General features: G+C 40.7%; 1 protein-coding gene across 1 annotated transcript in view; it reads right to left on the bottom strand.

The window, feature by feature from the left end:
- The window catches only part of LOC108801713 (contactin-2-like), a 114,339-nt gene that overhangs the window by 8,312 nt on the left and 82,699 nt on the right, over positions 1 to 23,328 (bottom strand). The window contains exons 6-8 of the mRNA XM_018573616.1: positions 18,208 to 18,417; positions 4,185 to 4,287; positions 1,291 to 1,466 (exon numbers count right to left, since the gene is read on the bottom strand). Coding sequence (XP_018429118.1) covers positions 1,291 to 1,466; positions 4,185 to 4,287; positions 18,208 to 18,417 — 489 coding nt within the window. The remainder of the gene's footprint in view (positions 1 to 1,290; positions 1,467 to 4,184; positions 4,288 to 18,207; positions 18,418 to 23,328) is intronic.

The raw sequence follows: 23,328 nt of genomic DNA, 5'->3' as shown, positions 1-23,328 counted from the left end.
CATTTTCGGCACAGTGAAATGAATCCACAGTTTAACAAGTGTCAGCTTTGTTGGCAAAAAAAAGCAGATTAGCAGCATCATCAGTTGGCAGTTTAAAAAAACGCAATAGCAGCCTTATCTAGTATGATTATCACAAAATGGCATTGGAGGTGTTTCTCAAAGTGAAGAATGTCAACATTTGCATCAGTTCTTCTGAAATGTACAAAAATAGGCTGACTTTGTGCAACGGTGGCAATCAAGCAAGTACACTGGCAGCATGGCCATTTTTAGCAGGCACTATTTGATTCTGCGGCTTGATGCATCAAGACCACAGTTTTTATAATCATAGCTTGTATATAATTGGCATACTTCTGTGTTCTTTAATTTGAGATGCTGGGTAAACATGGCTGCCCAGAAGAACTGAATTTTGTAGATATTTAATTATGTAAATTAAAAAAAGAAAACATTAATATATTGCATCTAACCTCACCAGGATCAGGACAACCCATAGACAAACAAGGCTGCTGCCTTGGATGCAGCATGTTACAGACCAGCAACAGCGTGCTAGTCACATCCCCAGCCAGGGCAAATGATAGCAGAAATAACAGTAGGGGCTGATTCAGAGTATTCAGTGGTGTCTGCTGCAGACACTGAGTCTGGACAGCTGTACACCTCTGCAGAATTAAAAAATGAAAAGGTAACTATAACATGGAAAAAAGGTAACTATACCACTGGATTCAAAAAAAAAAAAAATAAAAAAAAAAAAAAAAAATAAGGGTGGTATTCCATCTTTATTAAACTCTAGGGAAGACGTTTTTGCTTAGGGTTTACTTATATATTAAATAATCTGCAGCTCCTTTTTTTTAATGCCTAATATATAAAGTTTTTTTTAAAAATAAATCTATTAGTAGAAAGAGAATCAACCAAACGCTGCACAATAGCAATAAATACATGTGTTGAGAGAGAAAAATCTGCCTGTCATTATCAGTTCAGCCCTGTGTCTGTCCTACCAAATATATACCATGCAGTATATGCCCAAGATCTGCCACTATTACTACCAAGACCAGCTTAACATTTTAGAACAAAAAAGACGTTTGACTGAAATTTACAATAGAAGAAAAAGATAAATATTTAGTTCACCTTATAGCCACAAACTTTTTGTCAAAATATAAGCAAATATTGATGAGTGAAAACAGCAAATAGAAACTACTGTAATCATAGGATAGTAGATTTTTTTTTTTGCTGAGCATTCTTAGGAAAGAACCCATTTCTAACGAAAATAATGCAGATCTATGTAGAATGGCATCCCACCTTGTACTATTACACGTCCTTGGTGGGTGACCCGTCCCTTAGGGTTTTCAGCTTCACATTCATAGGTCCCATCATCATCAAAACTGACACTTTGAATATGCAAAACTGGGTCTAATGCAAACCACTGAGGAACCTGTGAGTTATCGACCTTTCTCCACCGTATATGAGGCACAGGGCTAGAGAGAGATGAAAAGAAAATGGATGAACACAAATTCAGGAACTGAAAAATAATATCTAGCAGGCCATTATCTAAACCGGAATATAATTATGTAAACATGTTTTTTATGCTAATTCTTAAGAACAGCTCATGTCAGAGATTTCCACCAGTGCACAGCTTTTATTTCAAGTGTATATAAAGCTAAACATTTATTTAGCTTTTGGATAGAGTAGGGATAACTTAAGATTCTTTTAATTTTTTTTTTTCTGTCTGTAGAAGAGGGTTCTCCAAATGTCCTGTCCCAGAGACACAAAGGGGTCTATTCACCAAGCTGCCGTAGGCCGCCGAGTGAATGACCGACCTGAAGTGAGCCGAACACTGTTCGGCTATTCACTTCAGGCTGGTACGGCTGATTTCAGTCGTACATCGGCTGAAATCAGCCGTACATCGGCTTGCTTCACATGGCTTCGGGTCGGCCACAACATTTTTAATTTATTAAAGGAACAGGAGGTGTCCTGTTCCTTTAATAAATTAAAAATGTTGGTTCTCCCCTCACTTTATGTATAAAAGACAATGATCACCAGGAAAAATAGTGAGGTTGGATCTCGCTAGCGGGGACATATTCAGCAGTAAAAACAGACAGTACATAGTACATTATATGTCCCATGCTCACCTAGATTGAAGTAGGACTACACAAAGGTATTTCTGTAAAAATATAAGCCATGGCAACTGGACTTGCTGTATTTTTCTTGAAGACGTTTCACTGGTCATCCAACCAGCTTTCTCAATTCAGAATGACTTGTACAAAAAAATGATCTGGGAATAAATATGGTGAATGTTGCTCCAATCCACATAATCTGTTAGTCACAACCAGGTGTTGATTGAGAGGTGTTAAAACAGCATTGTATGTGGCAAACAATAAATGTCTCACCCCCCCCCACCCCCCCTCCCCAGGTCCTCCTCCCTGTCTAGGATGCGTACTTGACTGTCTTCAAAGGAGTGACCTTTTTCCTTTTAAATGTTTCCTTTAGATGTCTTCAAGAAAATACAGCAAGTCCAGTTGCCTTGACTTATTTTTTTTTTTTTACAGATATACCATGACCTGGATGAATGAGAACCTTCACAGACACAAAAAGGTATTTTTGGGTTCAGTAGTTTGCTGTTTTGGAGGACCCCGTCTTTTTCTTTTGCCAGAGGCATTGTTCACGATGTTTACAATTAAAGTGACCTGTCCCGGTCTACAGGAATTCATTCTAAGAATATGATGAAAATATACTTAAGCAAATGTTATCTTCAGTGAAAACCACATGTCAAAATAATTAGTAGATCCAGACCAGATAATGTTACATGCATAGCTCAATATTTTCCTAAAAGGCTTAAGCCAGGGGCGCCCGCAATTTGTCGTCTGGAGATCTACTTTTCAAATGACAAGCTCAATGAGATCTACTAACGAAAAAAACCTGCATTCATGGGCGGGAGGGGGCATGGCAGTGCATTGAAGTCAATGGCACCGCAGCCACGCCCCCAGTGCAATCGCCCGCACCCGGACTGCAAGCACATTAGTGCCTGTGGTCCGGTCCAGTGCGATCTGCAAAAATGCTGCATCTTTGCATATTTTTGCAGATCGCACTGGACCGAAACGCAGGCATTAATGTGCCTGCGTTCCGGGTGCGGGCGATCACACTGAGGGCGGGGGGCATGGCTGTGGTGCCATTGACTTCAATGCACTGCCACGCCCCCTCCCGCCCGTGAACGCAGGGAGCCGGCCGCCTTGTGTTCCACTGTGTTCTAGAGGCCGAACACTCTGGAACGCAGACTTTGTGGTGTGAACCGACCCTCTCTTCTCTTTCTCCTCGTGCTCCCCTCCCTCTCTCCCCTGTTTCTATCTGCTGTCTCTTCTCTCTCTCTGCTGTCTCTTCTCTCACTTTCTCTGCTGTCTTTCTTCTCTCTCTCTCTGCTGTCTCTTCTCTCTCTCTCTGCTCTCTCTTCTCTCACTTTCTCTGCTGTCTCTCTCCTGTCTGTCTTTTCTTACCTTCACTGCAACAGCTTCCCAATTCTCCTCTTCTTTCTCCTTCCTGTCTGCGGCGTCTGACACATTCAAGCAAAACAATATATATATGGAGGTGTCTTGACGTGGCTGTGCGGCTTTTAACATTTTCTGCATAAGACGTGTATCTAAACCTCTGCTTTTAACCTTAGTGGTTAGACAGGTTTTTTTGCATGCTGGCTGGTGAGTGTGCCTGGAAACTTTTTGCTATTTTCTTTTGTCTGACACATTCAGCCGCACGAGCACTGCGGGAGGACAGGACACAGGTCAGTGAGCCGATCGCGATCTACCAGTGTTCACTTTGCGAACTACTGGTAGATCGTGATCTACCTAATGGGCACCCCTGGCTCAAGCATTGTCCATTCCTCTTTTGTCTCACACGCCTCACTATAGATCAGTTAGGTTGTCATTAATGTTAAGAACAATTGGAAGGCACATGAGGAGCAAAAGATGGGACAAAGCTTGAATTTTTGGAAACAATTCACCTGCCATTTTCTATGGACCTAGTAATCTTTGTGACATGTGGTTTTCACTGAAGGTAACTTCAATGTATACATTTTTCTTCATATGCTCAGTTTGAATATCCCAGCCTTCCAGGAAGTGTACTGGTATTTATTGTGTGTCTATCTGCTATTTTTTTTTTTCATTTTAGGTCATACTTAAATGGCTTATCTTTTGAGAATAACTCACTTTCCAAAAGCAAAGCACTCCATTGTCACCGATTGCCTTAAGAGGGTGTATATCTCAACAGGGAAACGCACTTTAATACTTGGGGCATACAAACGTGGCTCCGCTACAAAACACAAAACATTGATCTGGTTAGTTGTATTACATATTATATTGTTTGATGCCCAGGTTTACAACACAGGTTACTAATGTAAAGACACATCTTGCCCTTTACTTTTTTTCTACTACGGGCGGACGGCAACTGGTTAATGTATATTTTATCTTATTTCATTAACCCTAGGTATGTATAAAAATATAACTTATTATATATTTTTTATAATGCTCCTAATTTGTACTTTGTTACAAGTCCTTTCTGGTAGAGTACATTTAAAGCATATTACCTTTCTGTAAATTAGTATGCTGTTGCTGGAGAAACATATTCCAACAACATAATAGAAATTAACCTGCTATTGTGCCATGTAACGTTCCTCACAGTTTATCTTCATTTTCCTTCAAATTAATAATACAAAGCAAAATGCAAAGTAAGCTATGGCGTAATCAGTATGCTCACCATTCAATAGATTTTTGTAACTTACATGTTGCTGTTTCCTTGGCACCAATGCATTGGCGTTCCCAGCACTATGTTTTGCTTCTGTGGCACGTGAATCCACTTGTGAAACAATGACTTTTATTTTCCCAAGGACAAAGGATTTTTCTAGTTGCAAAAACCACAACCAAAATATTGTCACGGGTGCTGGCACAGGTGTCCCCACACTGTATGCAGGTACCCACACAGGAAGACCAAACACGTATGACCACACCGGACAAGGCAAGATGTGTTATATACAGTTTATTTGTATCCAGCAAAACAAAATATAACACCCAAAAGCAAACATAAATAAGTAATGTGACACCAACCAAATATAACCCCCGACACCTAATAACAAGAGCAATAATAGCTATAAAAAGGTAACAGCAAAAAGACAACAAACAGGGCTCAGGACTGCAAACAGGTAACAGGGCTCAGGACTGCAAACAGGTAACAGGGCTCAGGACTGCAAACAGGCAACAGGGCTCACAGGAAACAGGTAACAGGGCTCAGGATACACAGGAAATAACAGGATACTGAGCCATCGTCCTGACTGCAGGGAGGGTTTAAATACCCTCCCAGGAAGCACCAGGTGATGGCTAAGTGCTGGTGTAACAGTCTTACCTGTCCCTCAGTTCCGGCTCGGAGTTCCGTCGGACACTTTGTGACGTCAGACGCGATGTCATGAGACTCCTCCCTCTCTCCCTGCTTAATCCGGCGATTGCACTTGCCTGGCGTTCATGCAAGTGTGTAGTTGCCAGGCAAGTTCCTCCGTTGGTCTGCCACGGACTCCCCACACCTAATGGGCCGGTCAGAGCCCCATCTCCTCTCCTGCCATACGTCACAGGACCTTCCACCATCTCCAGCTGACAGCCTGTATCCACACAGGACACTCTGCAGCCCCAGTCTGAGATCCTCCTGCTTGCAATAGCTGGGCCTGTCGTTCCATTGAGCTCCACAGGAGGGCACTGCTGTCACCACTCCCAATCTAAGAAATATCTCCAAAACTGCATGTATACTTTCTAATCAAAGACTGTTGCTCTATTGATACCTGGATAATTTAAAGACTATTAGTTTATTGATACCAGGATTGTTCAAGACTGTTGCTATATTGATACCATTATTAATCAAAGACTGCTTCTATATTGATACGCTGGGTTGCCACCAGCATACTCTTATATCTGCAGCTGTGATCCACACCCGGGTAAACCAGCGGGGGCTCTGAGCGGTTATAGCTGGCAGCTGGGAGACACCCGAAGGTGAGCACTGGAGCTGCAGGTTCCAGCACCACCCAGTGGTGGTCTGGTACCCAACAGTTCCTGGCTGCCTGGAGACACCAGCAGGTGAGCACAGGAACTGCACAACTTAGCTCCAGCGCCACCTGGAGGCACTCTGGATCCTAACAAATATGCTTTGCAATGTCCAACTAAAAAAATCTGATTAAACTTTTTGTCATGGGTGTGAGGGTATTGCATGGATGATAGCATGTTCCTTAGGATTAAAACTGTGATGCTTGCAAGCTTAGTAGATATTTGTGCATATGTATGCATTTTTTCTTGATATTTGTGCATATATATGCATTTTTTCTTGTCCAGTAAAACGTATTGCTGTTTTTACATTTTCTAACAGTTGGAAACCACCAAACTTTCACCTCCTGTAGATCGGGCCATCAAAAAACCCAACTCTTCATGTTCTAAAACATTGCCACTATTGCAGCAGTGTAAGCATTTACTTTTTTTCTGAAATCCAAAAGCTTATTATGGTCAAATGCATGTAAGACTTAAATGCTTCACCGGAAGCCCTAGTCTTTAAATGGCACCTTTTTTTTCATTTTTGGGAGGGGTATTAGGTATCACAACTGGTAAAAGGTTCCAGCTTTTTAAGTCTCCACAGTGTTGTATTTATTATTATTATTGTAGGCCTAGCATAATATTTGTAACCTAGCTTTGGCAGCTGCACAAAACTTCAAGAATATTTCAAAGGGTTTAGATTTCTTAATTAGTAATTGCCCTTATATGCATTGATGGGAACATCCTCTTGCAAAACAATTGTATATATTTATCGGTTTCTGTTTGGGCATAAGTAACCTCTGTCTCCCTTAGTAACGCAGAGGCATATATTACTGATTTCCTTGCAGCTGCATGTCACAAAGTCTTTGGAGGCATTAACATAGGTTTTTACTTCTTTTTCAATATAATAGTATGATAATGATCCAGTGTGACAAATATGTTATTTTCCCATATAAATGATTCAACTGATATTCTTACTAAAGGTGGGTTTTTTTCTCTAACAGTTGTTTTAGAGGTGACAAAACATAAGCAAGATATAGAGTAAATTTTGCCAGGTCATTGTCCAGCTGTCATTGTTTCAATTGTTTTCATCTCTAATCAATTTTCCGGTGGAGTCATTGATGGCTGTGTGTGGTTTTAGGAGGTTGTGGGTCTCCGGAGGCTGTGCTTTTTATTTTTTTTAAACTTTTTTGTTTTAATTTTAGTTTAACTTTATTTTTTTCCTTCTTTTTTTTTTTTTTTTTTTTGCATTTTTTTTTTTAAATTATTTAATTTTCTTTAACCTTTATTTTAAAAAAATTTATTTTTCATTTTAGTTTAACTTTTTTTATTTTTTTGCATTATACTTTTTTATTTAACTTTTTTTATTTTATTTTTATTTTTCATTTGAGTTTAACTTTATTTTTTAAACTTTTTTTTCTACTAATGCTGGGAGCAATAGCCAGCCTGCTATTGGATATTTCAAATTGCAATAGCCAATAACAGGCTGGCTATTGCACCCACCCACTGCCTGCTGTTAATCAGCAGAGGAGTGACCTGAAGGAGAAAGTTCTCCATTAGTTCCTCTTTTGCTGATTGACAGCAGGCAGTGGGCAGGTGCAATAGCCAGCCTGTTATTGGCTACTGCAATTTAAAAGAGCCAATTGCTGCCAGCTGCTGGAATGGGGACGATCATGGCTGACAGCAAAAGAGGAGCGCTGAGGGGTGAGTAGACGACACGTTGAGGAAGGTTTCTCCTTACAGGCTGTAATCGGCTGTCTGTCCCCTCTGACACAGATCACTGCAGCTGATTACAGACTGTAAGGAAAAATCTCAGACACTCTGAGTCTGCAGCAGGGAGAGTTGTCTGCAGGGCCGGACTCCCCACAAGGCCACCGAGGCCCGGCAGCAGGGCGCAGAAGGCGGCAGCAGTGTCCTTGTGGGGAAGTTCCGGGCGCCGGGCCGTTTCTACATTTAGTCCTGCTTTGCAGAAGCAGGACTAAATGTAGTGTGAGGAAGCCAATTGTACATTTACAAGTGATCTCAGCGTTGTCCCTGAGATCACTTGTAAAAAGTCTGCAGACGGTCCGTATGATTAAAAAGTAAAAAAATAATAAGAAACAAATTATTAAAAAATATAAGATAAAAAAATAAAGTAAACAATAAGATAAATACACATTTTTAAAAAGTAAAAAAATAAACAAAGTTAAAGAAACAATAAAAAAATTAAATTAACCCTGCCGCCCTGCCATCTGGTTGCCATTCTCCATTGATGGGAGGGAAGGGGGTTTTAGGGGGGTTGACGGGGAGGCGCATTGGGGAACCTGGCCTTGGGGCAGCAGGGAGAGTAAATCCAGCCCTACTTGTCTGCGGGGACGGTGCTTACATCTATCCGCCCCCCCAACAGCGCTCTTCCAAGGTGACAGGAGCCCTTAATGCTGCTGAGCGCAGACAGCATTAGGAGATGAGATGTTCGGCAGCTGCGATGCACTCTTGGATGTGACAGGGCACCTAATGCTGTCTGTGCTCAGCAGCGCTAAGGTCCCATGTAATGTGTTAGGCAAATTAGGTGGCCGCGAGGCCTTAGGCAACCGCCTAATTTGCCAAATTAGAGAGCCGCCTCTGTCCTTTGGATCTGAATTAACTCATTACGTAGACTTATCAGCTCTACCTTGTTTTTCCGTCCTACCAAACATATTTGGAAGACTTTTATTGTAGCTACTGTAAAATTGTTAAACTAATTGCACATAATAAGAATATCAGAGATCAGATGACTTTACTTAGTAAAGCTGGCCATGCACTTCTAGTTTTTTTCATTTAAACCACAGGCTGAACAAAGAAAATAGAACAGATTCCTCCATCAACACTTACGAGCGTTGATGGATAAATCCTTGCCCCTTCCTCTCTTCAGAAGATGCTGATTGGCTGCAAGAACCATTCGTTTGAAGATTTTCAGTCTTCAGCTCCTTCAGTCTTCAGCTCCTTCAGTCTGATTGAGGAATACTGACTGAAAGGGTGCCGACAGCGGCACCCACTGTGCGAATCTCAGCTGGTGCATGAAGAACCGGATGAAATTTGCATTGTGTATGGCCAGCTTTATCCATGGTATTTGCAAGTTTGTAAAAGTGCACACATCTTTAACATACAAGTGCTATTTAATATATTGACAAAGTGTGTGTTTCATATAAGGAAACATTATCTTAGTTAAAATACATTATCTTAGTTAAAATACATTGAAAAAATATCACATTGGGGCGGAGCTTGCTCATGGCAGCGGACAGCAGCACATCTTGCTAGCTCCCACGCATCGTGCTGGGCATCGCAACATCACGCCCTATAGCACATCATCGCTTTGCAATGGGTCCTACCAGCAAGAAAAAATCCTCGGGCCCCAAACTAACACCGGCCCGACCGTATAAACCCGACCATTGGGACCTTTTTTCAAGGTTCCGAGGATCCACAGGCTCAGCAGCAAGGAGGCAACCGCACGAGCCGATCCTTCCACACTCCCTGCCATTTTACAGCTGGCTGATTCCCCTGCATCTTCCAGACATGTGCCTACTTCTTCGGATGAGGATGCAGAAGAGCACGACTTTAACCGTGCTCTGGCATACCTACCCATGAAACAGGACATGGAGGCTCTCTTTTCACGCTTTGAGGCACTTTACAAGCGTGACATGACAGATCTACATGAAGCCATTCAAAGCTTCCACCGCAGGGTTGATGCAATTGATGACTCAATTGCTACTCGCCGCTCGGCAGTAGAAGAGCTTCAGTCCCTTACGGCCCATCATCATCAACTCTAATCTATATATTTTCAAGTGGATGACTTGGAAAACAGGAGCCGGCGAAACAACATTAGAATCCGCGGCATCCCTGAAGCAACCAATTCCTCTGATCTGGAACATTCAGTAAGAGGTATCCCTGGACTTTGACGGAGCAGAGATCACCTTATATCCTGACCTCTCTCAACACACATTAGCCAGAAGAAGAGCTCTTTGTCCACTAACAAAACTCTTAAAGGAGCACAATATTCTCTACTGCTGGGGCTACCCCTTTCATCTACTGGCCAAGAAAAATTACAAACCAGTCTTATTTCGCTGTCCATCTGATCTAGACAGCTTCATTAAATCCCTCGGGATACCTTCTGTGGAATTAGAACCTTAATAGTCACATTAGATTTCTATTAGCCACATTTTTTTTGTGTGTTTTTCCCTCCTTCTATCCCTTTCCCACATTCCTCCCCTCCTGTAACACACATTCCTCCCCCCTCTGATACACCTGCCATCTACTCACCCCCTCCTCCTACTCCAATCAGTAGCTTTGAATCATTTTTGTGTCCCTACTAAACTCGAACCATACCCTTCCGCATGCATTCATTAAACTTCACCTCTCTCAATGTACAGGGATTGAATGAGCCAAGAAAGAGATCGCAAGTTCTTTATCGTATGCAAAAACGCAGGACCCATATTTTGTTTCCTCAGGAAACACATTTTAGAGGACCAACAGTTCCTTTTTTGTTTAGCTCAGTAATAATTCAGTCAGCAAGTCCAACGGGGTAGCTATTTGTATCCATTCATCTATGCCTTTTACAGCAGTACATGTGCAGAGTGATGAGGAAGGCAGATATATTTTTGTTAAAACATTAACATTATTCTCTTCAGCAGTCACACTAGCTAATATTTATCTCCCCCAACATTGATCAAGTCAATACCCTCACTACAGTCTTAGACAAACTAGAAAGCTTCCCTGGCGGTCTCCTAATCGTAGGTGGTGACTACAATTTCACTCTTGAGGCCTCTTTAGACTCCTCCTCTGGAAAATCCCACATTCCTCGATCCCACTTAAATAATCTTGGGAAAGGTCTACATCATCTCCAGCTAATCGATATCTGGCGAATCCTGCATCTGACTTCACGACATTACACTTTTTATTCTCATCCCCATCACACACATAGTAGAATAGATTATTTCCTTATTTCCCATCATTTACTTACATGGCAACCTCAGGCTTCCATTGACTCCCAAATTTGGTCCGATCATTATGCCATATCTTTATCCCTGACCCTGATTCACCTAAATACTCCTCAAAATGGCGCCTTAATTAACTTCTCTTGCAAGACTCGATTACCACAGATGCAATACGCTCTACTACCGTTTTTCCCCGAAAATAAGACACTGTCTTATATTTTTTTGGGCTCAAAAAACACACTAGGTCTTTTTTTCGGGGTAGGTCTTATTTTTATTTTTTTTTTAATGTACAAAAATGTACACTTATTCATGTAGAAAAGTCTACATGTATTCATGTACATAAATATGGTGATCAGGGCAATCAGGGGTGCCGTACCTTTCCAAGAGCAATTTGCTAACCAATCGCTGGCCAGAATGAGCGAACCGCACTTTTACTATCGATTCCTTACAGGCGGAGTGCATTTGGTATCACTCCGCCTGTGACAGGAGCCGGCGCTATAGAGGAGGCATTGGCTTATGCGGCTCCGCTCCCTCCGGTGCCGCCTCACTTCCTCTACTGCTGCCTTCGTTGGCACCGCTGATTCTCTCCCACGGCTCTTCAAGTTCCCCCTTATGCCACCACCGGCCCTGGGAATAGTCACAACTAGGTCTTATTTTCGGGGTAGGTCTTATATTTTAGCAATTCCCAAAAATAGTACTAGGTCTTATTTTCAGGGTAGGTTTTATTTTCGGGGAAACGGGGTATATCTGATTTTTCTCTATACCCATGCACAAGATCCTACTCCTTTTCCAGTGAAATGGGAAGCTCTTAAATAGAGGTACCCTAATCTCCCATGGATCGTGTGCTGTCACAATAGTTGTATAAAAATTACACCATCCATAGCCATAGTTAATATTCATACAAACGTGAAATGAGAATCACAACGTTTATTTTCCTTAAGCCATTTGCTCATTGGTATTGTATGGCTACTATATACCATATACTGACATCTTGTGGTCTTTTGGGTTATTGCACTATATATATATATAGATATATATTAGATATATATATTCACATACACACACTATATTGCCAAAAGTATTGGGACACCTGCCTTTACACGCACATGAACTTTAATGACATCCCAGTCTTAGTCCGTAGGGTTCAATATTGAGTTGGCCCACCCTTTAGAGCAATAACAGCTTCAACTCTTCTGGGAAGAGTAGAACAAAAAATATAGAAGCGCTACTACCCGCAATATTGGATGCTAAATTGCTTTTAAACAGTATATGAATTCATTCAATTGTGATACATGAAAAGCATATGGGTAGAACTGAGGAAGAGTGACTCACTGTTTGATGGACCCAATTCCAAACCTAACCCTTTCACATTATTCAAGGACCTTAACAAGTTTATCCGGTCACTCACTTTACAAAGACCTTATTCGTCAGCTCAAAGTATACCTCCCATCGATAATACTTCCATTCTGGCTATAGTTGACGGGACCATACTCAATATTCTCGACGATCAAGATGGAGACACTCTCAATATTTTATATGAATTAGCCAATACCAATTCCACTTTTGACTTTGACATTGAGTCCATTGTTGATCCTGAGATCATCCACACCTCCCTGAGACCAAAATCCACCTTCTATCCTGTTTATTCAAAAGCCAAACACCACCCCAACCTAACCCCTGGTGAACAAAGGGCTTTAAAAGAATTTGGTTCCAACAAAAACATTGTGATCAAACAAGCCGACAAAAGGGGGCGGAATTGTTATCCAAAATCATTCTGATTACGTTAAAGAAGCAATCAGGTTACTTTCTGATCCATCCACTTACAGACCGCTTTAACAAGACCCATTGTCTGTTTTTTCAAAAGAGCTTGATGCCCTTATAGAACCGGCATACACCCGCTGTATTATTTCCAAAAAAGAAAGATCCTTTCTACATCACAAATATCCCAGTACACCATACTTTTACCACCTACCAAAAATACATAAAGACAGCCAGAATCCCCCAGGACGCCCGATAATAGCCAGTAACAGCAGTCTTACCAGCGGGTTGTCCATTTACATAGATCAATTCCTTCAGCCCATTGTCACAGCCCTTCCTTCCTACATCAAAGATTCTGGCCATCTCATTCAGATCCTAGCCACTTACCAATGGAATTCCACATATTGTTGGGTCCCTCTAGACGTTTGTTCACTATATACATCTATCCAATCACACAGTAGGATTGAATGCCCTCCTATATTTCCTCTCCAACTCTTCCATCAATCACACTCAAGCACGGTTCATCATGAACTGTACTGAAACTCAATCATAACTATTTCTCTTTTCTTGACAAATTTTACTTACAAATCAAAGGGACAGCTATGGGCGCCAACTACGCTCCAAGCTATGCCAATCTTACTATGGGATTCTGGGAAGACTCCCATATATGAAAAAACAACACACATGCCAAACATTTAGTCTTCTATGGGAGATACATAGATGACATAGTCATCATCTGGGATGGTCCCCCAGAAAGCGTGCTTGAATTTGTAACCCACTGTAATAACAATAATCTGGGCCTTTCTTTCACTCATGTCGTCAGCACCACCGAATTGGTTTTCCTCGATCTAGAGCTCACCACAAAAAACAACGATATTATCACGAGAAATCACACAAAACCCACAGGTGGCAACTCATATCTACATTATAGTAGCTGCCACCACCCCCGGTAGAAAGATAATATTCCTAAAAGTCAGTTCTGTTGGCTCCAACGGAATTGTACCGACAAATCTGATTTATACTGCCTCCAGTCTCCTTCTTTCAAATAAATGTAAAGAGAAAGAATATCCTGAACATCTAATTACGGAAGCATTCTCTCTGTACCTAGAACCAGCCTTACCCAAAACTACCAATAAAGACCAACTGCGGACAGAGGACAACAAAGTTAGGTTCATCACCACATTTAACAACAGCCATAAATCCATCCAGAAGGTTATCCAGAACTGGCATTTGGGGGGTTTTACGTCATTTTCAGGCCTAAAATGTGGAATATAACATGGGTGCAAAAATTGAAAAAAGGGCCTCAGTCATGAAGGGGTTAAAAGATCCTAAACTAGGTCCTCTCATCACCTAGACCATACATTCATTTTAATAAGAACAAAAACATTAAGAATTTAGTTGCTCCCAGTAAACTATCCAAACAATCCAAAATAGGCCCAAAACATTTTCTGTTTGACAATAGGGTTGGGACTTTTCGGTATAAAAAAACAAAGTGTCTCAGGTGTCAGTTCATCCAACATGGACAGACAGCATTTAGTGACCATCGCAACAATGTCTTTAACACCAGACAATTTATCACTTGCGCACACGATCATGTGATATATGGCCTAACATGCCCCTGCGGCTTGGTCTATATTGGACGTACTATGCGTCCTTTACGCAAAAGAATTGTAGAACATAGAAGATTTATCGAGAAAGGAGATGTCGATCATAGTGTCCCCTGACACTTCACTACAAAACATCATAAGAACATCCATGCTCTTCATGTATTTGCGATTGAACACATACCCACCCATCTAGCACCCTCCGAACGGTTCCGACTTCTGTGCAGCAGGGAGAATTTTTGGATCTATAAATTGGATACATTAGTACCCACGGGTCTAAATGAAGAAATAGAAATCCAGACCATCATATGAATTCCAGTATTTAACCAATAATCCTGTGAGAAGCGGTATATGAACTCCTACAAGCGCACGTTCTCGTTCATACATTATAATATGTGCTCATAAATAGAAAAATATTCATTGTATATACGCTTTTAAAAACCACTTATACATGTTATAATATTTTTCAAAAAGCTTCACATCATTTTTAAACAATCAAAAAGTTTATTAACATCTTTATAGACCAAGGTTCATTGTTTTATTTTTCATTGTTTCATTTTTTATCAATTTTTTAATACTTTTTATTCTTCATGCCGACATTTCAAACATACAAACATTATGACTTTTTAAAGTTACAAATATAGTATAGATAGATACCCTCTTGCACTTCCCACCTGTTCAAGAGAACAGAATATTATTCCATGAGATAAGTGCAGTAATAGAATCAGAGCAACCCATACACTACATTATATACAAACATATGGCATCTGTTTTTAAACAGCCATTTTAATAAAAGTCAGTTCTTATCAATAAATGTCTCCCATCTATTTATTTCAGTCTCTGAACAAGCGACTACTATGCCGCACATTATAAGGTTAGACCTGCCCCTTCCAAAAACGTCCACCAATAGTAGTCCGACACGATTTTAAACTCCACCCACCTGTCATTTTTTAAACCCCCTCCAACTCCCGCCTATTCTTGCTATCTCACTCCAGGCTTTGAAAAAGAGGCATAGCCTCGAAACGCATAGCCGACTGCAGTGTGACACCCCCCACCACCCAGCAAAACGGACTGTTTTTTCCGACCAGCCCCGTGCTCGCTACCAAGTTCATCCACCACACACTGTTTGCTGACAGTGACAGAACCGCTGCAGAGCGGCATCTCTTGCCTCCCACTTTCACAGCCGACAGGACTCAGCTTGGCCAGCTGTTTGCTTACGGCACCTAACAGCACAAATACAACTACTGCTCAGCCCGTTCTCAGACATGGCCACACGATGCCACCTCCAGCCAGCTACAAATCTCCCTGCGCTATAGTCACAATTTCCATAGCCAGCTCAGCTCCAGAAACGAGTTTTAAACTTTTGTCAAGATGGTATCGTAGTCCTGTTATTCTTCATTGCATCTCCTCAGACTATTCTCTACTGTGCTGGCGCTGTAATTCTCACACAGGCTCTATATACCACATTTGGTGGACTTGCTCTATGATATCTTCTTTCTGGGAAAAAGTTTTTGCTACATATCGCCAGGTAACTGGATCCTCCCTAGCCTCTTCCCCAAAAATAGCACTTCTCTCAATTTTTCCTGGCTCTATATCCCACTTCAAGAAGAATCTCTTTCGCTTTTTCGTATCCTCTGCATGTTCTCTCATACCAAGACATTGGAACTCAATCCGAGTCTCCAGGGAAGAATAAATTGGAGAAATTTGCCAAACAATGCACTTGGAATAGCTGGCCGCCTATTTACGAGATAGACAATCTTTATTCTCTGAAACATGAAACCCCTGGCTCTTGTACATGGACTCTGATCATTTTAGGTCTCTATGAATCGCTGTCATTGTTTCTTATATATAGATCTACAGAATATGGTTTATACCCCTCGACCTATTTACTCTATATACCAAGCAAATTGACATACTGGTCTAGCAGCAGGCCCTTTTGGTCGTCCCTTCCTGTTTTCCCCTCTCCACATCTCCTTCCCTATCCCTCCCTTTAAATTCCCTTCACCTTCCCCCTTTTTTGTTGTTGTTGTTGTTGTTGTTGTTGTTGTTTTGTTCTTTATGATACATGATTTCCTATACACAGGAATGTGTCTGCACTCTGGTGAAGTGAAACCATTATTGTTGCTCATTGAGGTATTCATGTATCACTTTGTGAATTCACCACTTTAGTCAAATGTTTGTTATGTTACTTTACACTTGTAAAACTTAAAAAAATTGTTTTATTTAAAAAAAAAAAAAAAAAAAAAATCACATCAACTTGTACAACCATGCCAGGTATAATTTTTAAATTGCATTGCTTTTTGGTGTGATGAGCTGTTTTTATATGGTTTTTTTTCCTATTGCAATTTCAATTGTTAAGGTGACTGTTGTTGATATCAATGTTAAAAATAAAAGGTCCCCTGCAAAGAAAACATGGAATACTCACCTACCTGCTGTCTGCACTGCCGATCTCTGCATTAGTGAAAATAATGTGCAGAATGAAAATCCTGCCGAATCCAACACTTCTGGAAGTGTCAATTTACTACCAGTTGTGGTTCCTCTTGCTTGCTCCTACTCTACTAGACGACATGGTAATGCTGTAGAGGCCATCAGATCGAACCACTGAATGCAGTTGATGACCAGGAATCAAACCTTCCTGGAAGTGTAAAGTTGGGTTTTGCAGGATCTTCAGCTGGTGTTTTCTCTTCAATGCTGCAGAGATTGTCAATGTAGGCAGCAGAAGAGGTGAATATTGCAGAACTTTGAAGGCAATGTTTTATTTTGAACATTGATTTGAGCAACAGAATAGCTTTGAATAGCTTGAATCAAATAAATCAACATTTTCTGCTGCAGTCTGATGTCCTGTATACCTTTTGGAGTGACACATCTTAACATAGTGATTTCTCCTTTGCATTTGTCACATTTTTTTTTTCTTAAGCAAGACAGTTTTGCCATATTTTTTTATATCCCATATCTGCCAAATGTTTTTGAACTATTTTTATTTTGCCTGTAAGTTAGGGGTACTTAGTCTGTTCTTGCATTCAGGCATGAGTTTTATTTGTGCCTGAGCAGCAACTTAGCTTCATGCAATATCAATATGTACTTAAAGTAAGATTGGCATCTTAAATTATTCATTTATCTTTTTTTTGCTAGCTGTATTAGGTCTGTCACTGTTGGTTGACTTACACTTTGCCCTGCATTATAGAAATTATATCTTGCAAAAATTGGTTTTCCTTTTGGGGTCTTAGAATTATTGTATTGTTTGTAATAAAGACTGAGCTGCCTGCTCTCCTCTAAATATGTTTCCCCACTTCATGATGGTTTGTTAAATCCCAACAAACTTAATTTTCTGTTAAATTAGTGGTTTTTACCTTGCATTTGATTTATTTAGGGAGCAAAGATCTCTGGCTGTTGACACAATATATTGTACTTGTGAATTGTTGTATTTGGCATCTGGAGACAGTTGGGTGTTGGGGGCAGGAGGCATGCTTGATGCATCAGACTCAGAATAAAATGTTCCAAAAACTAACACGGCAGCAGTCACAACCATCAAAAGGAAGTCCTTACATGTATAACAGCAAGCAGTATTTGCTTATAGTGGCATAATTTCTTGCAGACAGCATGAAAACTTTCGAAGGCATATTTGTCGTTGACATTGGCTTTTACCTCAAGTTATCCTCACCTATAACTTTAGTGGTTTTTCTGTTAAGGTACTTTGTTCATTTACAATTTCTTTCTACATACAGCATTGAGTTTAGAAGTGAAGTGAAAAATTGTGCATATAAATTTGTTGTTCTCAGGAAAACGTGTTTGGTGTGTGGACAGGCTTACTGTATAAAAAGTATTCCTAAATGCATCATTACATCCTTAGCCACCTACCTCCTGGAGTGATGATAAGTGGTGTAAAACTACTATAAACACTTTTGGTTGTAAAAGCAATGTGACTAGTGGCAAGACAGGAATATTTTCCTTCATCTTCTGCTTCTGTGCTTGCGATGTACAAATTCCCTGTCACTTGGGACACAAAGTGTCTACTGTCATTGGCCAAGAAATTTGGAAACTCATTCAACAGCCATCGGTAGGACAAACCTGCAAGAAACAGATAAAATATGTATATGTGTATATTATCAATGTGTAAAATGTAACTTCCTAAAAACAAATATGGTAAAGAAGGCTTGGAAAGGGAAGAAAGGGTTACAACAGCTGCCATGCCCCACAAATCATTAAGATCCTGAGTCTACTGTACATACAGCGGCATCACTAGGAAGGTGTGACGGGTGCGGACTGCACCCAGGTGACACCCACCAACGGGTGACACCAGTGCACCACCAGGTCCCAGACTGGTCCCACAGCCAGTTATCAGCACGGCAAATTAATTCAGGATGGAGATCAGGGAGCAGACCAGAGATTGTCCGTTCTCCGATCTGCTCTGTGTGATCAGGGAGAAAAGGACAGCTCTTCCTGTCTCAGCTGTCACAAGCCGGGGTGCTAAATTCTGTGCTCAATCCCCTGTATTGGAGGGCAAGGGAGACATTCTAGCGGTTTCTTACTGAATATGGGGGTGACACCATGAGTTATCGCATCTGGTGACACCATCCCTAGTGGAGCCTCTGTGTACATATGCACACTCCTGATCTACCTTACCATTTCCCATGTGTCTAGTCATCTCACGGGGTCCTTTGCATTGATTTGTTGTGACTGCACCCTCTTACCTAACATTGGAGAGCTGTCTACTCCCACACAGCCAGTGGGTTTGTTCTGTGACAGACATGGGGTGGAGTGGAGGATGAGTAAAGTTGGATATACATTGTTAGAATTTCCTTAGAACGATATTGATTTTGTAATGTTCATTCAGCTTTCTAATCGTTAATGTGGTGAAATTTATGATCAATTTCGACCGCAGTGATGAAAAAGTTAGAAGGAGCATGTTGGAATTAAATGAAATTCTAACAGCGAATGTGGTTTTTATTCAGAAAATTCCATTCGTTCCAAAACCAAATGTTATATAAAATGAAAATCAACCCATATTTCGAATGACAATCACCAAGCCTCTGATGGTATTATTAAATGTTTCGATGGGATTTTTTCATACGAATGTTCATCAAAAATCTACTTAAAGGAGAACTATGAGGTGAGTGCTTTTCACTCACCTCATAGTTCTAGCCGACCAGTGACAATGAGACTGTCACAGGTCGGCTCAGTAGATTGGGAAGTGAGCTAACACATACCGGTGTTCGCTTACTTCTCGATCCTGTCACGGCTCTCTGCCGTGACAGGGGAGGGGCTGGATTCCCCCCTCCCCGCTCCGATCCACCAGCGCTGACTGGTGGAACGGACGGGGGAGGGGGCGGGTACAGCTGGCTCTGCCTCTAGATAGGCAGAGCCAGCTGTCACTCACGCAGCTGGGCGGATCTCGACATCGATGTCGAGATCTGCTCCGGCTGCGGCATCTCAGTATACCGCGAGCCTCGATGTTCCCGGCCGCTGTCCCCGCACGCTAGTGTGTTTTACAGCCTCCTGCAAGAGCTTCCTCCAGCTGTGAGAACAAGCTAAAAGGACTGTGACATGTGAGGTAAGTACTTGTCACTATAGAATATGGAATAGAACATGGCTGAAATTGAGTATATTCTATCCCATATTCTATAATGTCATTGTATTACTAGAAAACTACAAGTCGGCAGTTCAGCTTCTACCCTGTATGGTAGAAGGCTGTCCTTATGTCCTTATGAAAGTGCTAGTAATACAATGCCATTATAGAAACATAGAACAGAATATAGTTGAACTTGAAAGTTACTGTACTATAGTGGCATTGTATTACTAGTATTTTCATGAGGAAAGTAATTAAAAGAGCCTTCTATCATACAGGGACCTTTTGGGCACCCCTGGCTTAGAGTGTATTTCTACTTTTAAAGACTAATTTGAGAAACCCTTTTATATTTTTTCTGTGTTCCCATTCACACAGCATACCTAAAAATAAGTGTTTTTTTGGAGCGGGATTATACACCGGATACTACAGGCAGCTTAAATTGCTAAAGCTGAATGTACACAGTGAATTTTGCATGAACAATCGTACAAAAAATCTTGTCAGTACATTTGATAATGCTAGAGACGTCAATAGGTTGTTAAAAAATATTGTTCAATTTTAACATTTGATTTTGGAATGAATGTTGTTTCCCAAGCAAACACCACATTCACTGTTAGAATTTCATTAGGTTGAGAAACATTTTCCATCCTGCTCCTTTGATTTTTTTTTTCATCACTATGGTTGAAAATAGTCATCAATGTGACACTATAAACTATTAGAGGATTTAACAAATGTTAGGATAATGATTGTTTCTAACTATGTTCTAATTGTATATACCCTGCTTTACAATAGGATAATGGACAAAAGTAGGGACTTTGTATTAACATACATGGACTTTGTATTAACACACAATGAACCATCCAAGTCTTGATCTTTAACCCTTTGTATTGACAGACCGCCCTGCACAACTGATAATGAAGACATTACCATTACATAGAATGGGAAAAATGGGATCACTGACCTGTTAATTACAGCTAAGGTTCCAAATTGGAGCCACAAGGTTAGGTTATGTATCAATCTCTTTTAGTTGGATTTGATAAGGCAATATGATTAAACACCAGAACAACTACAGGCATTTTTTGAGGATGAAGGTTTTTCAAATGCTGCTGCTCTGTGAGGTACAACTAAACCATACTTAAAACATGGCCTTAAATCAATAACATCTCATGTTAAAAAAAACCATACCATTATTTTAAAAATGAATTAGCCTATGCCTGCATGAAGATGGAAGAAGCTTATATTGGCATGGGCTACTTTAATACTTCTGTATTTAAGGTTCAAAATGTGGATGGCTCTTAGCTATCTGATGCAGGGGGAATCTTAGAATGTTTCCAAAATTTCTATGAACATATTTACTCCTCCAGACTATTTAAAAGAACAGAGGAAATCCAGTAATATTTACTACCCTTAAACTTCCCCAACTGAAATAGCGACCAAATCACCCTACTAAACAAAGCTATTACTGAGGAAAAATAAGGCATGCCTGGGCTACCTTGTCAATTGGGAAATCACCCAGCCCTGGCAGGTTATTTTTCAATGCTTATAAAAGATATGATCAGCTGGTCCCTATATGTAAACGCATGTAAAATTCAACTCGCTGGTTTGGAAAAATACCACTGAGTCATTGCAGAAGACACCTGACTCCTGCAGAGCCCGCACTGTATGGGTGGTGGGAAGACAGCAGCAGCAGGGAATAAAAAAAGTACCGCTGCACACACTCCTCAGCCACCAAATGTCGCTGCAGCAGCCACAGAGTGTGTACAGCAGCACTTTTCTATTCACAGCTGCTGCTGTCCTCCCGCTGGTTTGGAAAATGACCACTGAGTCATTGCAGAAGGCAAAATAGTATTGCTGAAACCAGATAAAGACCCTTTAGATTGTGCCTCATATAGACCAATTACATTAAAAAACATCAGTTAAAAGACCTTGACCAAAATCTTTGCTATCTATTTGAATTCAGTCATTTTAGGTATTGTATCTCCAGATCAAACAGGCTTTATGTCCAGTAAGTCCACCTTAATAAATATTCGTCAAACTCAGGTAGTAGCACAAATCCTTCAAAATTTACACAAAGGCTGTGCCCTGGCCTCTTCAGATACAGCCAAGTTGTTTGATTCTATAGAATTCCGCTATGAGAAATGGCCTTTCCTCATAGCGTGCCTATAAAGATTTGGTCACAAATCTATGCAGTGGATTCAAATTTTGCCCCTGTGTTAAATATTTGTGTAAATGGAATCACATCAGATTTCTTCACTCACTTCACATGGCAGGGGCGTCCATCGACCCCCCCCCCTTTTATTTGACATACCAATAGGAACATTAGATATTTGCATTAGATCTTCAGAAACTATAGAGAATATTCAGTATGGCTCAACTGTAGAAAAAAATGGCCTATATGCCGAAGACATAATATTACGTTGTACTTTTATCAGACATGCACTCCTTTCTTTTACCCCTCCTCCCTTCTGAAAGCGACTTATATAATTGAAGTTTGGCATATAATCTGGTCTACAGATCAATTGGTTGAAATCGGCTCTGATGCATCTAAAACAGCCAACCTTTGCTCTGCTGTGGTAAAAGTCCATGCCCTGCAAGTTGCAGACTCATTCAAATGGGGATTATTATTACTAAGAGTCCATCTCAGATTTTTACAGCTAAAATTGCACCACTACAGTGATGTATTTAGGACAAACTATGTGAAGCGCTCACCCAGTATTTCTGTCCCCCCCAAGCCAAATGTACCGCCCAAACAGGGTCCACAACAAACCAACACACCTTTAGAGAGTTTTGTAACGGCTTTACTTATTAAATATTGCAATAATGAACACAATAATAGAAGAAAAAAACATTTAACAATATACAGTTGGTATTCTGACACTCAGCAGTCCTGGCTGTCCGTATACTGAAATATGCAGTATTAAACTACCTTAGGTGCCATCTCTGACTTTGAATACTTGGTTGCTAATGTATCAGTCTCAGGTCATTTGTGACTCTCTATACTACTGGCCAGTAGCAATGTTCTAGGCTAGCCAACGTTGGGGCCCATACTGTATTGCAGATATGAATGTTAAGGTATCACAAATGGCCAAAGGCAAAGGCTGCTGCAAGCACTATTTTGAACGCACTGCACTGTAGTTCAAAACATTATCTGGGGTAGCTCCAGGCCTAAATGAAAAGTATCTAAACTTCAAAGGCCAAAGGAGGAAGCTGGAGTGGCCCTTACCGACATCTTTCTATATTATGTAGCTGTACAGCTACAAAATAATATCACCTGGATGGATAGCTGTAACTTACCTAGCTTTGAATCCCACCTGGTGCAAGTGTCACAGATCTTCTATATATTGATCACTCTAGAAGCTCCTAGTATGCTTAGGAATGATATTTCATTTATTCATACTTGCCATATTTATATGAAA

The sequence above is a fragment of the Nanorana parkeri genome, unplaced genomic scaffold (assembly GCF_000935625.1).
Source record: "Nanorana parkeri isolate BGI_ZX_2015 unplaced genomic scaffold, ASM93562v1 scaffold2456, whole genome shotgun sequence".
NCBI lineage: Eukaryota > Metazoa > Chordata > Amphibia > Anura > Dicroglossidae > Nanorana > Nanorana parkeri.
This window is presented reverse-complemented; position numbering and strand designations above follow the sequence as displayed.